Genomic DNA, 17,244 nt, shown 5'->3' on the forward strand with positions numbered 1-17,244 from the left:
GTCCATAATTGGTTATGAACATTGAAAATTGGTGTAATTACCAAATTGCTTAAACTCTAACAAAGATTTATTATATTTGGTTATCTGTTTTGGAAATTGCAAATCAGTTCTATAAAATCTATATTTTCAGTATAGATGTACTAAACAAATCACTGATTCAACATTCTATGATTAAACATTCAATCTGTTGGATTAATTGATAGATGTATTCAAATAAACAAAAACAGATGTAAATTAGAAAGTTTAATGTTCATAACATTATGAAAGGTTATTGCTTTATAAGAAAGGTAAATAAAGAATAAACTTATGAAAAAAGAGTTAAAAAGCTACATTGCAATTTTGGATCTTGTAATAAGTCAACAGAAAATATTGTGAAATGTTTAAAAAACAGTACATTTATGATGATCTGTTGTAAGTTTTTATAATGTGAAAATCAATTGTGAAAATAAAAACAATAAAACATTTTAAACATAATAAACCATATGGCTGTACATTATCCTTTAGATAACAATGATTACAGCAACATTAAGATTACATAGATATAATGTAAAATAATGGTCAGCAAATGTAAAAATTAATTATGAATAAATTATTAATGAATTATAAAGATGTGAAAGACAAACACAACATGAGCGATGCTAGCAATAGACAGAATGTATTGCTTGCTAGGCAAGAAGCGTTGTCACGGTCACTACATTGCACTGGTTCTCCTTCACAGTCACACACAGTTGCTTGAATGGTGCTTTCCTGATCCATCCCACCCTGATCAATAACTCTCAGGACAACATTGTAGTCACCCTTCTCCAATGCAGACTTTGGGGTCAGAAAGAAACCAGTTGCTAAAATGGGCACATTATAATAGTTAGACATGTATACCAAGCCAGACAGATATTTCAATGTGTAACATATGAAAAAAAAAAGATTAATATCTCTTTAAAACATTAGTAATTGCTCACATGTGCCATTCATCGAGGTGGACCAATATTTACTGGTTTCTCCGTAGGTCTCAACTCTAAAGGGACCAGCGAAAGGAGGTCCATCTTTGTCCGTTATAGAGAGAAGCACTGGGGCTGAACCACGATTGCATATTTCTATAATCCTTTCACTGATGACAGGAGCGTTGTCATTTACATCCTCCAATTCAATTACCAGGGTTCCTGTGCCAGTTGCTGGAGCTTCACCTGCACACAAGCACAGACATCAGAAAAAGGCCAGCAATAATTCTCCTCTTAAAAAAGAAACACAAATTACCATCATTATCCAACGCCAAAATGATAGCTCTGTATTTGCCATCTTTGACTAAGGAAGATTCTCTATCCATAAGGCTCTTGACTTTAATAACTCCGGTGTCTGGAGTAACACTCAGCCAGCCGGCAGGATCACTGCCAATTTTATACCTGGAAGGAACCAAACATACAGGTTAAACCTAGAAATGTTCAGCAAGAACAACTAAAGTCTTGCCTGGTGGTTTAAAATCTTTTGAAGTTCAAAGGATATACAGGCCTGCTATGATTTGAATTCGGTGTATGAGAGATTTGACATGAGAAGGGAAATATGCATTAATAGACAGTTGCTAAGGTGGTTCTCAGACAGCAACACAGTGTCGGCACAGACCCGGCTCACATCTGTGGAATCCTCATGTACCAGATGAGGGCCGGATCGGGGCAGACACTATCTTGCTGTCTGGATCTTTGTGGTTACTAGTGCTAGTGAGGCTGTTTGACAAAAAAAGAAAGAAATTTAATTCATGAAAAAATACAGTAATTACACTGTATTTTATCTCTGCATTCTCCTTTAGATTCTAAACTACTGTATTCTTCCTTTCTAAACTGAACTCAAATGGCACTGATTGATAACCGGTGTTTTGAGAAGGGTATTGTAGTAGTGGGGAAAACCCAGATGGTCCGGATGACCAAATTTGTGAGCAAGTGCTCACCTTTCTGTGGTGGAGTTTGAGAGGGATTGACTCATGACGGTCAAGGGAACACTGTGGTGACTAGTACAGATTACTGGTCTGGATTGGTACAGATTACTAATCTGGTGGGCTCAGATAATCCACGGTATATGAAAATCCACAGAAGAATTCTGACTGTCATGGGGAAATTTCAGAGTCAAAATAAGATACACCGGTGTTTTGCCAGATGACAAGTTTATTTTATGTATCATCTTTTTACTATTTTAATTATTTTTACTCTAATTATATATATATATTATAACTGTATCATTTATCTCTTTTAATTCCTTTTATAAGTGTTTAAATTTCCCCTGATTTTATTTTGTGTCTATTTTCTTTTCAAAGCTCTATGAATTGCTATAGTGTGATCATTATAATTCCTTTCTATGTAAAGCTTTTGAATAACTGTTTTAATTTTCCTTGCTTTTATTTTGTGATTATTTTTTATTCCTCTTTATGTAAAGCACTTTGAATTGCCATAGTGTATGAAATGTGCTATTTAAATAAACTTGCCTTGCCTTGAAAAGTCCATCAGTGGAAGACTATGGGATTTTTATTGTTCTACAAGATCTGAATCTCTGGATAAATTAGTCAGAATTTTCAAATGGAATAATGACATTTTGGTGGGTTGATTGTCTTGGAGAAAAAAAAAAAAAAAATCTTACGTTATCTTCTGTGATTTTCCAGTGTCTGGATCAGTGGCTGTATATGTAACCAATTCACTATCAACCGGTGAATCTTCAGGTTTGTTAATAATCTTCTCCTTTGGATTAAACTCCGGAGGCTCATTCACATCAATTACATTCACCTTGACTGTTGCAGTAAAAGTGGCCAAAGAACTGAAAAATGGATCATCGTTCTCAACAATCACAGAACGAATGTATTGCTTGTTCCTCTGAAAGTCCAGGGGCTGAATGGAAAAAGCAACTTTTACTAATGGAACATGATAACAACGAATTCCCTGTGGAAACACATGAGCAACACACAGTACCTTTACAGTGGTGATGATGCCCTCTAGCTGGCTGGGTCCAGTACTGACACTGAAAAACCCACTCTTGTCACCGCCAATAATCTTATATTTGGTTGACCAGGCAGGAGATCCAGGTTCATCTCCATCAGTAACTGTAAGTCTGGCCACTTCAGCCCCTACTTTATTCTCTGGGACAGATACAGTGTGCTAAAACAAAGAGAAGTATGGTGTATATAAGTACAAATAAAGTTGTAACACTTATATTATAATATCCTGAATTTATTAATATACATTACCATGGTTTGCTCAAACTGAGGTGCGTTATCATTGCTGTCAGTCACAGTAATAACAGCTGTGCCAGTGGTTGAATAACCGTTTCCAGCCCTGTCAGTAGCCGTAATTAACACAGTATATCTGGAATATGTCTGAAAAGAAAGATGTTTTCAGGTGAGTTTGTTTACATGAAATCATTCTTCACCAATGTGAGATCCATTCATCATTTCTCACCTCTCTGTCCAAGCCTAAAGCATTCACACGAATTCCTCCAGTAACAGAGTTGATTGTAAACAGGTTTGGTTTTGGCAATGCTGGATCTTGCTTGACGATTGAGTAACTGATAACACCATTGACAGTACGCACTATATCATCTGCATCAGTGGCTGTGACTGTCATAAACTCATGACCTTCAGTGAGAGAAGAAGAAAGACTGATTCGGTGAAACTGAAGAGGCATTTGAAAAAGAAAAAAACTGTTAAAAACCATTTTATTAAGAAACTGCATCATACACCTACCTATATCAGAAGCTTCACAAACATTTCCATTGAATGGATTTTGTGTAAAAACAGGCTTATTATCATTTTGGTCCATCACATATACAATAATTTCCATTGGCGCTTTTACAATATTCACATCAACTCCAGTAGAATGAACTACAAGCTAAAGACCGGAGAAGAGATACAGGCATGTTAAGAGACAAATATCTGAGGTTGTTTGAAAACACAATCAAATCAGAATTTGAGTTGTATCTTTTAGCCCACTTCTGTTAGCTTTGACGAATCAATATGCACGTTTAGTCCTAAAGAAAACTCCCTTACTTTTTAGAAAATATACAAAATAATTATAGGGTATAGGGATCATATTTACATTTACATTTACATTTATTCATTTAGCTGACGCTTATATCCGAAGCGACTTACAATTGCTATATATGTCAGAGGTCGCACGCCTCTGGAGCAACTAGGGGTTAAGTGTCTTGCTCAGGGACACATTGGTGTCTCACAGTGGATTCGAACCCGGGTCTCTCACACCAAAGGCATGTGTCTTATCCATTGCGCCACCACCACCCCATGACTCAGACAGCTGTGGGAATATAAGGCTGCTGTCACTTTAAGAGCGATCGCACAGATCCAATATGATACGTATCTTGTCATAAACGACTATGTTTCTCAGCACAAATTGACCCGGAAGAGAAGGGAAAACGTATGACCTGTACGGACCAGGCACCACGGTAGAAATGCATGTGATCTTCGGCATACTTTAATCATCATAGAGCGAATGTTTATCATTTGCATGTGTTTTAGGACTTGTCAGATTAAACATTCAAATGATTTTAAACGATTTGAGAGCAAGAAGATGCAAAGAGAGCTCAATTCTGAACCTGTGCGCCGTTTTCCCTTCTCTTCCGGGTCAATTTGTGCTGAGAAACATAGTCGTTTATGACAAGATACGTATCATATTGGATCTGTGCGATCGCTCTTAAAGTGACAGCAGCCTTATATTCCCACAGCTGTCTGAGTCATTAATGTTAATCAAACAACAAAATACAAAGAGAAATTAACTTTTGTAGCTTTAATGAATATTAATTATATTTAATGTATACAGTAAAGACTATGCAGTGATATTTTAAATTTGAATATTCAATTTCTGTACCTGAATACCGTTAGACTTACCTGAAAAAAAACATAATGCACTCTTTATTTCATTTGTATCTTTGTTCTATTGTATTTATTTATGCTTGTAATTTGTTTATTATTTTCTATGAGGATTCAATTACATATATATATATATATATACATATACATATATATATATATATATATATATATATATATATATATATATATATATATATATAAATAATGGCGAACAAGCACCAGTTCAAGCAGTGTGCTTTTTCCCTGCCCTCATTTCCGTACGGGTGGGGATACACACAAACTGTGTGTTGCTTGTTTGGGAGTTGAGCATGCTCAGTCAGTTCTTGAGAAGGCTGGCCGTTAGAGTTGCGATTAGCTGTCAATGAGGATGCTCCGCTCCCACCGTGCATTCTTTGAGGAGGTTATCAAAGCACAAAGATTATGTTCTTTGGTTGAGACTATCTCACTTGCTCATGGGGTGGCCGGTCAACCTTCACCTATGACTGTCCGGGCCCACTCAACTAGGAGTATGGCTGCTTCGAAAGCTCTACTGTCAGGTCTCCCTTCAGGACATTTGTGATGCGGCAGGCTGGTCCTCACCGTACACATTTGTCAGGTTTTATAAGTTGGATTTAGGCTCCACTCCAGGTTCTATGGTGCTTGTGTCTTGGTGTGCGCAATGATTTCAGGCATTGGTTATAATAGCATCGTGGGCATAGTGTTCCAACAGCGTCTCGACGCAGCTCAAATTCCCTTGAAAAGGAACATCTCAGGTTACGTATGTAACCCTGGTTCCCTGAAGAGGGAACGAGACGCTGCATCACCCTGCCATACTCCCTGCATTCCTGTGATCGACTTGCTTCAGCCTATCAGAAGCTAGCGTGGTCTGAGTCCAGATATGCTTTATAGTTTCCTGGTCTGTGACCTCACCCGCCTATGACATCTCGTCACACCATTGGACTGATTGTACACGTGCTTCATGACGCAATTAGGCAGAGGCGTTCCCGCAGTGTCTTGACGCAGCATCTCGTTCCCTTTTCAGGGAACCAGGGTTGCGTATGTAATCTGTGATGTTTTTTCCAATTTCATGCAGCCATATTTCAAAGAATTAAGAATGAGCAGAAAATTCAAAGCTGAAATGCACTTAGAACTAACAGTTGATTTTAAAGTTTAAAGAGAGATTCAAAATCAACTTACTCTATATGAAGCTTTTTTTTCTCTGTCGAGTGGCCGAGTCACAAACAGATTCCCTGATAATCTTTCTATAGTAAAAGTCCCCTTAGGCTCCAGATCCGCTCCTTCACCTGTGATCCTGTATTCCATCTGAGCTTCCTTAGAAAAGTCAGACTTTATCTAAATACAGAAAGCAATAAGAGAACAAAGTCAATAAAAGACAAACCTCTTTATTGTTTTGAACTTTTCCTTCATTCTCACCTTGACTAGTTTCTCTGGGAAAGGACCTCTGCCTCCCTCAGGTACATTGAATGGAGGAATAACCCAACCTCTCTTTGCTCTCTTTAGACCCGAAGACGACTTTGGAAACATCAGAGCCAGATCGTCAGAGGGAGATTCCATCAGAAATTGAATATATGACACTTAGCAACAAAACAATTTGGTTTGCAACTTTTGCATTTCCAGAATCACAATAAGAAAGAACTTCATTGTCAAGTATGCTTACACACCCAAGGAATTTGTTTTGGTGACAGAAGCTCTGTGAAAGACAGCGACAAGACAGATAATATAATTAAAATAAGTGAATAAAATATTCACTTATAATAAAATATATATATATATATATAAATAAACAATATACAAAACAGACAAAAGACAATATATCTATATACTGGTATGTTATATACAAATGAAAGGGAATGTGAATAATAGGTGTGATATGCTAAATAAATAATTATTAATAGTGTTTATTGCCCAGTAGGGGGCATTTTACTGGTTATTAAGTAGATGGCCTGAGGAAAGAACGGCACCCGGCTAGTTTCAGCCCTACACAGTTTTCATTTTTAGGTTCTGCACCACGTTGTTTAAATAGAAAATGCATTTGCCCCCCTCTGTCCGCCCATGGGTGTGCTGATCTGTGTTCAGGGGCATTGTTGGAGCATTGCTATTTTGAGACAACTGAAATAGACTGCGCCATTGACCAACAAAAACCTGGTCTAAAGTCAATGCCGCAGATTTTTTTCGCCCATTACTCATTAAGAGAATAGAAACAAAACACACCCATTACTCATTAAGAGAATAGAGACAAAACACACCCATTACTCATTAAGAGAATAGAGACAAAACACACCCATTACTCATTAAAACAATAGGGAAAACCCTTTTAGACCCTGCGCCGGGCTCGCCGACCATTTTTCCAATCAGTAAACTAGCAAAAGTGGATTCGGACACGCCCTAATTGCACTTGCGCCGTGGGCTTTGGACCATGCACTTAGATCCTTAAAATAGGGCCAAACGACTGCAGAACCAGGTTGAACTTCCTCAGGTCATCAGAAAACTTCAGGAGCTTTTTGCAGGGTAAGTTTGCAATGCAGTCATTGGTGCTCTGGGGGGCGCCAATGCTGATTTTACAGGTGTTGGATGTGAATTTTCCCAGTCTCACTAGCTATTGCATAGCTGTCAGATAGCTGGTGATCCACTGACAGATGGAGCTAGGAACAGAGAACTGGGATAGTTTGGTTTGGAGGATATCTGGGATGAAGGTGTTGAAAGTCCACAAATATGAAGTCCACAAATATGATCTTCACATAAGTCCCAGGTCTGTCAAGATGTTGTAGGATGTAGTGCAGTCCCATTTTGACTGCATCATCCACAGATCTCGATACATTTTGCTCAATAAGAAAACTAAAGGGGATCCTGCAGGGTTCCTGTGACACCAGTCTTTAAAATGAATTAATGACCACAGACGTTAAAACAACATGTCTGCAGTCATTCAGTCCAATCATTTTCGAATTTATTTGGGATGGGGATGATGGTGGGACATTTGAAGCAGGAAGAGACTTTGCACAGCTCCAGTGATCTGGTAAAGATCTTTGTAAAGATAGGGGCCAGCTGGTCAGCACAGGATTTCAGACAGGCTGGTGAAACACCTGTTCATCATATAAACTCAAGTCAAGTCACCTTCATTTATTTAGCGCTTTTAACAATATAGATTGTTTCAAAGCAGCTTTACAGTGATAAAAGGAAATTAAAGCAATAGACACCATTCTGGCTCTACAGCAGCTCCAGAACAAAGCCACTGTCCAGCTAAAGCTGGTTAGGGCCGCTAACACGTCATCGTTCTAAAAGAAAACCCTTAACGCACCCGGCCCAATCATCCGCACAACAACAGTGCCCGGTGGCTCAAGAACGCAAACCCCGAAACAGGTTCCAAGGTGCAAGCCTTAAAAATAAAATAAATAAAATAAAATAAAATTATCTCTGCGTAAACCTCAAAAACCTTAACTCACAAGAACGCTGTTGGCGTGCACATGCGCATCACGTCTTTAGTCTATAGGTATGCGCGTTTGAATATATATGTGCACAGGTATAGTCTTTCTTTACAAATTGACCTCAACAAATTACTTGTCTGGCCTAAAACTGTCTTCCGTGTAGCCATGTGAACTGGAACTATTTTGACAATGTTTTATCTGAACAGAGGTAAAGGGAAGAAGAAGTGGGCCTTCACAGGGGAGATACTAGTTTACACTTCAGGACTGCTTTGTCGTTGTGTCCAGGCCTGGATACGGCGGACTGCGTTAAACCTCGGGATTAACAGAGAGACTAATATTAGCGTGGAAGCCATTCTTCTTATGATGTAACGAGTACATCAGGATTTATGGGAAGTGTTTCCGGTTCCGGCTGACCTAATCTATGCAGCCTAATATTGAATTATAAAAGTCTATTATGTGTTATGTGTATGCTAGGTCAAAGAGATGTGTTTTTAGTCTAGCTTTAAACTGACAGAGTGTGTCTGCTTCCCGGACAATGGTAGGAAGACTGTTCCAAAGTTTTGGCACTAAATTGGAAAAGGATCTACCGCCAGCAGTCGATTTTGATATTCTAGGTATTATCAACTGGCCGGAATTTTGAGATCGCAATAGACGTGAAGGACTATAATGCGCTAAGAGCTCGCTTAAGTACTGGGGAGCTAAACCATTTAGTGCTTTGTAAGTAATCAGCAATATTTTTAAATGTATACAATGTTTAATAGGGAGCCAGTGCAGTGTTGACAGAACCGGGCTAATATGGTCATACTTCCTGGTTCTGGTAAGAACTCGAGCTGCTGCGTTTTGGACCAGCTGTAGTTTGTTTATTAAGCGTGCAGGGCAAACACACATAATAGCATTACAATAATCTAGCCTTGATCTCATGAACGCATTAACCCTCTGGGGTCTAAGGTGTTTTTGGGGTCCTTGAGATGTTCTGACATGCCCTGACATTAGTGCTTTTTTCAGTTGCTTATAAACATATTAATGGCAAAGGTATAATTACACTCTATTTAGCACAAACAGGGCTACCATAATATGTGAGCAACATGAATGTACATGTTTGTATTTTTGAGAGAATAATGTTTATGCATGGTTATTGAAAAAACAAAAAACTAAAGTTTCTGAAATAAGGCCACAAAACACATACTAAAAGACTTTTGACTAATGGATGTTGTCGCCTAGAGTTTTTTCTTCAAAATGATGTGAAAATCACCCTGCCTTATCATTCACATAACACAATACATTGATTTAAATTTTGCAAAACACTTTCTGTTTGGAAAGGCAATATGCGAGTGGGCGTCAATGATCCAACACCATTATGCATATTTAGTGGTTCGCACTTGAGGAGACAATGGGGCCCGCATACTTAATGAGCCATTCATTCAGGTGTCACTGAGCCCCAAGAAAGAATGCAAGAGCAATATGTGTGTGTATATATATATATATATATATATATATATATATATATATATATATATATATTCTACCAAATTGGAAGCATCCCATTTATTTATTTATTTTTTCCACAAATTGTGCTTGCAAATTGTATAATATCCAAGGAAAACATGTCTAGTAATTGTGCAGTTAATTCTCCTATTTTCAGTTTTGGAATATGTATCCTCTCCCCAAATTTGTCACTAATAAAACACAATAAAAATTATTTACTTTTTAGGGATATTTACCTTTTAATAGTTTGTTTACATCTACCTTGTAATTTTTTTATTTTATTAAAAAGGTTACAATTACAACAACACTTCAAGTGTAATCTTTCTTTGTAAAAACTAAAGTATACATTTTATCATACATATTTCAAAGTTATTGATTATTTGATTACTTTATTTTTGACAAAACATACTATATTTAACATATGAGCAAAAATTGGCAAACAAAAGCTTATTTGAGGTGGCAAATATTTTACAGTAAAAATGTATGATCTATCCAAAACTAGTCAACGAAATGTTGTCTTTCATATGTCTGTAACATAGGTCTTTCGTTTATATAAGAAATATAAATGTTAATTTGCAGTTTAATACGTTGCTTATACAAATACATTTTATTTCAACATATTTCAGTCGATTTTTACTCATCTCAGTATAGCAAAATAGTTTGCTAAAAGCAGATCATTCATTCACACACAGAAACGCGATTCAAATTTAAACCGTCTTTTTGCGAGCTGTGGTAAACAGCGCATCTCTGCCGTTCATTCATTCACACACAGAAACGCGATTCACTTGAGAATGAAAAAACTTACTACAGTATTCTCAGGATCCGTTGCTCCTCGAAATACCAGCACTTCTGAGGTACATTTTCCATTATTATTATTCCTCACAGCGACGCGAGACGGTGTAAACAAGTACAATGATCTGAATAAACTTGATGTGTTTTCTCGAGCTGATATGGGGGCGTTCACAGTTTGCATGGATTGCCTCAGTAATTTGCGTTTGAATAGCGCGCGCTCTCCGTGGGCGGGGTCACATTAAAAATAATTAGCTGAGATGAGAACGACTGACATCTCGCTCTTTTCATACAGATTACATAAACTGAGAATATTTGTTTTTTATGAAAATTACTTCATTTAAAGGAAGAGAATTCAAGCTTCATGCCTGTGTGTCTGTATGCCTGTTTGACTGAGTATTCGCTGAGTTATGGTTCATTTTCGGACGCGTTTCAGAATTGACTTCACTGACAGAGAGAAGGCTGAACTCGCATCATGTTTATTTTTCTTTATTTGGCAAAAAGCACAACACTTTGTTTTTATTGTGAGTATACACAAAAATAATACACACTTAACAGGATCGATTGATGTATGAAACTGGTTTGTAAATCAAAGTCAACAGATTATTTGGACTCTCGATTGAACTGATAAGAAAAAAAACCGAGCAAATCACTTCCGCGCGATAGCCGACCTCAGGGGGTTAACTAATTGTTCCACATTTGTCATTGAGAGCATATAACGTAATTTAGATATATTTTTAAGATGGAAGAATGCGGTTTTACGGATACGAGAAACGTGACTTTCAAATGAAAGATTGGTATCAAAGAGCAAAAGCAATTGTGTATCTTCAGAAAATGTGGAGTAATCACTTCATGAACTTTTTGAAGCGACATAGTGGTAGTTGCATGGACTGTCAATGGAGGGACAGAAAGCTCTCAGATTTCATTTAAAATATCTTCTCTTGTGTTTCGAATATGAATGAAAGTCTTATGGTGGTGGAAGGGTAGGGGTGCAAAACAGAGGAAGAGATAGAAGAGGCCAATAACATAGGCACATTTCCGATGAAATAAAGGCCACTATTGTGGACCATGTTCTCAATCATGGCCTTACTGTAACACTGGGTGTACTCAGAAATGAGGGAGAGCTGGATCCAAATGCAGAGTAAGATTTAATGAAAATAAGAGTCAAAATAATGATTAAAAACAACAGGGAACACAAGGTGCAGAACTGAGAACACCAAACAAACAGCCATACAAGGACAAGACCTGACAATCAACACAGGAAACACTGAGGTTTATATACACAAGATAACAAGGGGCTAATGAGGAACAGGTGTGAGTAATGAATCACTATGGCAACAAACAAGGCAGCAATGGAAACAAAAGCAAACAGGACAGGCTTGTACTGTACTGACAGTGGTTTCTGGAAGGAACTTGTTTGTACCTGTGGAGAGGAGATGTTCATGACCGTGTGCTCAACTCTGACAGATACCGTGTGCTTCTTTCCACTGGAGTCCCAAGCGTCCACAGAAAACACCTTGTGGCCTTCATGAAGAGTCACTTGTCTCTTCAGTGTTACAGTCCCATCCGTGTTCACATCAAACCGCTTGTCAGAGGACTGGAAGAGCGTTCTTGTTCTTCCATCACATGCATTAAAAATGACTGTCAGAAAAAGAGATTCAATTGGCTCAATAAAGCATCTTGTCACGTATGTAAACCTGGAGTGGGGAACAAGACGCTGTGTCAGTAGCAGATGCTATGGGAACACCCTCCAGGTGTGATGATGATCTGAAATAGTGTTGTCAAAAATACCAGTAGCACAACTTTGCAATTAGTCAGGGAATCAGGGTTAGCAAGTCAATACTTCCTTTTTTATAACGTAATGATCATAAGGGTCAATCCATTACCTGCTGATAGGCCGTGATATCAGCTTCATTGTCCATAAAGGGAGTTCTCTTTGCTCGCTTCCCGTATATAACTCATTCATAATTTGAATAAAAGTTTGAATAAAAGTTTGAATAAAAGTTTATCATTGCAAAGATTTAGGAGTGATAACTGTATTAAAATCCAGAACTGAATCTGAAATTATGATGTTTGACATTGATAACCATTGCAAAGGACAGGACAAAAAAAATCTGATATGTCAAACTAAATCTGTGCATTATCTTCCAGTGTAAGTGCAATAGACCTGCCACTTGTTCTGGTACCTGTAATGTGTTTTGTTTAAAATTTTATTACTAACTTTTATTTGAACTTTTTAATGACATGTTTACTTATTTGGACAATAGTTGAAGGCTACATGCTAATGTTTTAATGTATCAATTAACTTATTTAATTTAATTGTTTTATTTTTATGTTAAATAAAACAACTATTAAAATAAAATAGTTACAATAGTTTTTGCTATGTTTCCAAAACTGGTCCAGAGAACTGTAAATTTTTACTGTTATTGGTACTGATTACTGAAATTTTGGTATTGTGACACTAGTCGACAGCATGTATAAAATCACACCAATTCATTGGCTGACTGTGTTAGCGAAACCCTCTGAGATTTCACCTCACTGTTGCCTCAAAAGGATGCGTCTGTGCCATCAGACTTCTACGATGGAAGTCATAGCAGTAGCGAAGGAGTATTGCAGAGTTATGCAGCATCTCATTTCCTAGTCAGGGAATCAGGGTAACATACTTAACCAAGAAGTTATCACCCTGAGAAGATAACCTCTGAAAAGAAGCAACACTTCTAGCCGAGTGAGCTCAAATGCTAGGAGGCGAAGATAAGCACGAGAAATTGCATCCTTCACCAAATGCATCATCCTTTGTTTCAAAGTGGCAACACACTTGTTGCAGCCACTGTAGAATTGAAAATAATCCAAGATATTTTAAATGAACAAAGATTTGCTTGACGGTTTTTCGACCCCCTCTTTCAACCACAATGACCATTTGGAGTTCCTAAAGGCACAGAGGGGCTGATAGTGATCTAGGCCTGAAGGCCAAAATGTTTGTACTTTGGGGGTCGATGAATTGTCACACCTTTAGTACAGTGGGGGACGTGCAATTATCTGATTGGTCAGTTTGAATGTCTCACATCTGGTTTTTAGTCACATGGTCAAGGAAAGGATAAAAGAAGATTGAAACTGTTGCTCTGTCTCTTTTTTGATGCTCTGGCTCTCTTCTTCTCTGAGTCCCTTTCTTGGGGCCCTCTCTCTCTCTTTACCTCCTCCTTCCTCTTACTCTCTCTCTCTCTCTCTCTCTCTCTCTCTCTCTCTCTCTCTCTCTCTCTCTCTCTCTCAGGTAACATTTTTCATATATGCTGGGTACAATTAATAATTCATCATCATCTCATACATCTATTTTGTAACTATTTTAAGTGTAACCATAACCATATTTTGTCATTAAACCTTTTCATTTACAACTAATGTGCTAACTAGTTTTGATTTGGTATTGACTTTGAAGTGCTACATATTGCAATACAATATGTCACTCTCTAAAGCAACGCTCTCCCACAAATATTAAGCTATTGTAACTGCGCTTATTTCCGTCGTTGGTATAAGTGGCAGTGTGTGGAATAGACAAGAAATGTGCAGTTTTCTACCATCTTGCTAATAACGTTTCTTTAGTCATTCGGCATTTCTTGCAGACTGAACCCCTGCAGGAATCCACCCTTACACCACCAAAACAAACAAACAAACAACTGATGAGATTTACGCCACTGCGTAATAGCTCATTCTCCAGTGACTCAGAGGGCGGAGGAGAAAATGACCGTAAATTAAGTAGAAGAAGCTTAGGTATGTAACCTGGCTTTGGTCGCAACAAAACCGTCACAAGAGCAAAATCTTTTCCGAATGAATTCTCAGATAAGGCCTGGACAACAACACAACCGCACTGCGTTTCAGATCTCCGTCCACACTACACGACTGAATATGCATGTCACATAACCATTCATGCACACTGGGCATGCGAGATTGTGCGTACAAGTGTAAAAAGGAAATTGGTTGTTCACTCTGCAGTTGGTTGCTATTCACAGACCAGCCGGTACAACAATGAGTATGATAGCGAGGAAGAGCAAGGATGCCTTTGTGTGGACAGATGAGAGGTGGAATTGTTTTCTCAAAGTAACAAACGACTACACTGTCGTCGAGGGTGGTCTGTTATTGTCTTCTGGTAGCGTAATGGTCATATGGTAGGGGCTTAACGAATCAGGGAAGGATATGCAATGATCTGGAAGACCCAATCAGGGAGCAAATGTGGGCAGCCACGCCTTCATCTTCAAAAGTCTCCATTTTTGTCCGTCTATACTGAAATGCAACCCCAGAGTTTTCAAACTAAAATGGGGTCTACAGCATTTCCATTTTCGAGGGGCGAAAACTCCGGACCCAGGCGTAACCGCAGCAAAAGTTATGCGTTTTAAAACAAAAACACGCTAGTGAAAACATAGCCTAAGGCTACTCAAACAATAACATGGAGACAGAACTGCAAGTTTTGCTGACTTTGTGGTCCTTTTTTAGCAGCCATTGGCTACGTTTACATGCACAACTTTTGTTTCAATCGGACTGAATTCCTTCCGATTGATGAATCCGAACGTAGTGTTTACATGAACGCTTAGCATGTGATCGGGTTGATGTGCGTGTTTAAATGTCACAAGCTTCAAATCGGAATAGTTTTTTTGACTTGCGCACACTGTCAACAGGAACAACAGCTCATTCCGTGTGTCATACATCATTACGCTATTTCAACGTCATTGCACAATACACATGCGCATTCCTTTCAGTTTCGGTTTTCAATCTGATTAAGTGTTTACATGTTCTCTCGATCAGATTAGAAAAGGAATAAACCACCCCTTTCAATCAGATCGAAATTTTATTCGGATCGAGCTCAATCGGATTGATTAAGGTGTTTACATGAATGCTTTTCAGTCCGATTGAGCCATCAATCCGATTACTGACGGATTATTTGGTTGCATGTAAACGTAGCCCTTGTGCAGTTAAAATCTGCATTTTATAATACTGCAGCTGCCTACATGCACAAGAGGCAAGCTATTATTTAAAGAAATCGGCAACAATTGGCAACTGTTTATACTTGTACGTGAATGCCCAGTGTGCATGAATGGTCCTGTGACATGCGTTTTTGGTCAGTTGGGTGGACGGAGATCTTTTCTGTAACACGGTGGAAACACCAGTATGGATGAGGATCTGTAATAAAGATCCACTGGAGGCAAGTTGATAGATGAGAACCCATGTGCAGTTTATTATAACTAAAACAAAACATGAAACAAAAACATGGCGTGGCATGAAAACAAAAACCAAAGCATGAACATGAACTTTGCACAACAGCAGACTACAGGAAACAATACTTGACCAAGACACATGGCAAACATGAGGGCTTAAATACACAGACTAATGACAAAACAAGGGACACCTGTGAACAATGATCAGACAATTAACCAATGATAAGACATGGCAGGATCACATGACAAACAGGGAATCACATGACAGACATGGAAACAAGACATGACACAGAAACATGACAAGAACAAACCCAAAACATGACAGGATCGTTTTCATTTTAAAATACTGTGTTAAACCGAAAACGCACTAGTGTGGACATAACCCAAAAGACTATAGATAAGTTTCAAGAAGGAACACAAGCAGTACGAAAAGGCTTCTTCCATGTCATCATCAAAAGACGCATCTGACCTGAGTATGTATCAATCCCTCCTCTCCTCCTTTTCTGTTGATGTTCATGCTGCAAAATCTTCATACTTCCACAACAAGATCAACAGCTCCTCCAACACACGATTACTCTTCAAGACATTCAACTCTCTCCTCTGTCCACCTCCACCACCTCCCGCCTCCTCCTTAACTGCTGACGATTTTGCGACCTTCTTCACCAACAAAACAACAGCTATCAGCAGTCAGTTCTCAGCTCCACACACACAGGAACCCAGACCGACCCCTTCCACAGCCAATACCCCTCTGTCCTCCTTTTCTTCGCTAACCGAGGAAGAAGTATCTACACTTCTCCTCTCCAGTCACCCTACCACCTGCACGCTTGACCCCATCCCCTCACACCTTCTACAAGCCATCTCTCCCACACTTCTACCATCACTCACACACATCATCAACTCATCCCTCCACACTGGCACCTTCCCTACAGCATTCAAGCAGGCTCGGGTTACTCCACTGCTCAAAAAACCAACGCTAAACACATCATTGGTAGAGAATTACAGACCTATCTCTCTCCTACCATTCATTGCGAAGACACTTGAAAGAGCTGTCTTCAACCAACTAACATCCTTCTTGTCTCTAAACAACCAGCTGGATGTCAACCAATCTGGCTTCAAGAAAGGACATTCAACTGAGACTGCATTACTGTCAGTCACAGAAGCCCTACGGATCGCAAAAGCTGCTTCCAAATCTTCAGTCCTCATTCTCCTGGATCTGTCTGCTGCCTTCGACACGGTGAATCATCAGATCCTTCTGTCCACCCTCTCATCGCTGGGCATCACAGGAACTTCACTCCACTGGTTTGAGTCCTATCTCACAGGTAGGTCCTTCAAGGTCGCATGGAGAGGCGAGGTATCCAGAGCACATCAGCTGACCACAGGGGTTCCCCAGGGTTCAGTTCTTGGTCCCCTCCTCTTCTCCATCTACACCACATCACTGGGACACATCATACAGGCACACGGTTTTTCCTACCACTGCTATGCTGATGAC

At 38.8% G+C, this 17,244-nt stretch overlaps 1 protein-coding gene across 1 annotated transcript in view; it reads right to left on the bottom strand.

The window, feature by feature from the left end:
* Nucleotides 1-355: 355 nt before the first annotated feature.
* Nucleotides 356-17,244, bottom strand: part of LOC309492970 (EP-cadherin-like) — a 42,186-nt gene continuing 25,297 nt past the window's right edge. The window contains exons 16-26 of the mRNA XM_082161999.1: nucleotides 11,978-12,195; nucleotides 6,272-6,370; nucleotides 6,035-6,190; nucleotides 3,716-3,860; nucleotides 3,432-3,607; nucleotides 3,221-3,349; nucleotides 2,946-3,131; nucleotides 2,620-2,864; nucleotides 1,252-1,397; nucleotides 957-1,181; nucleotides 356-839 (exon numbers count right to left, since the gene is read on the bottom strand). Coding sequence (XP_082018125.1) covers nucleotides 601-839; nucleotides 957-1,181; nucleotides 1,252-1,397; nucleotides 2,620-2,864; nucleotides 2,946-3,131; nucleotides 3,221-3,349; nucleotides 3,432-3,607; nucleotides 3,716-3,860; nucleotides 6,035-6,190; nucleotides 6,272-6,370; nucleotides 11,978-12,195 — 1,964 coding nt within the window. The 3' untranslated portion in view covers nucleotides 356-600. The remainder of the gene's footprint in view (nucleotides 840-956; nucleotides 1,182-1,251; nucleotides 1,398-2,619; nucleotides 2,865-2,945; nucleotides 3,132-3,220; nucleotides 3,350-3,431; nucleotides 3,608-3,715; nucleotides 3,861-6,034; nucleotides 6,191-6,271; nucleotides 6,371-11,977; nucleotides 12,196-17,244) is intronic.

The sequence above is a fragment of the Leuciscus leuciscus genome (genome assembly GCF_965113295.1).
Source record: "Leuciscus leuciscus genome assembly, chromosome: 2".
Taxonomy (NCBI): Eukaryota; Metazoa; Chordata; class Actinopteri; order Cypriniformes; family Leuciscidae; genus Leuciscus; species Leuciscus leuciscus.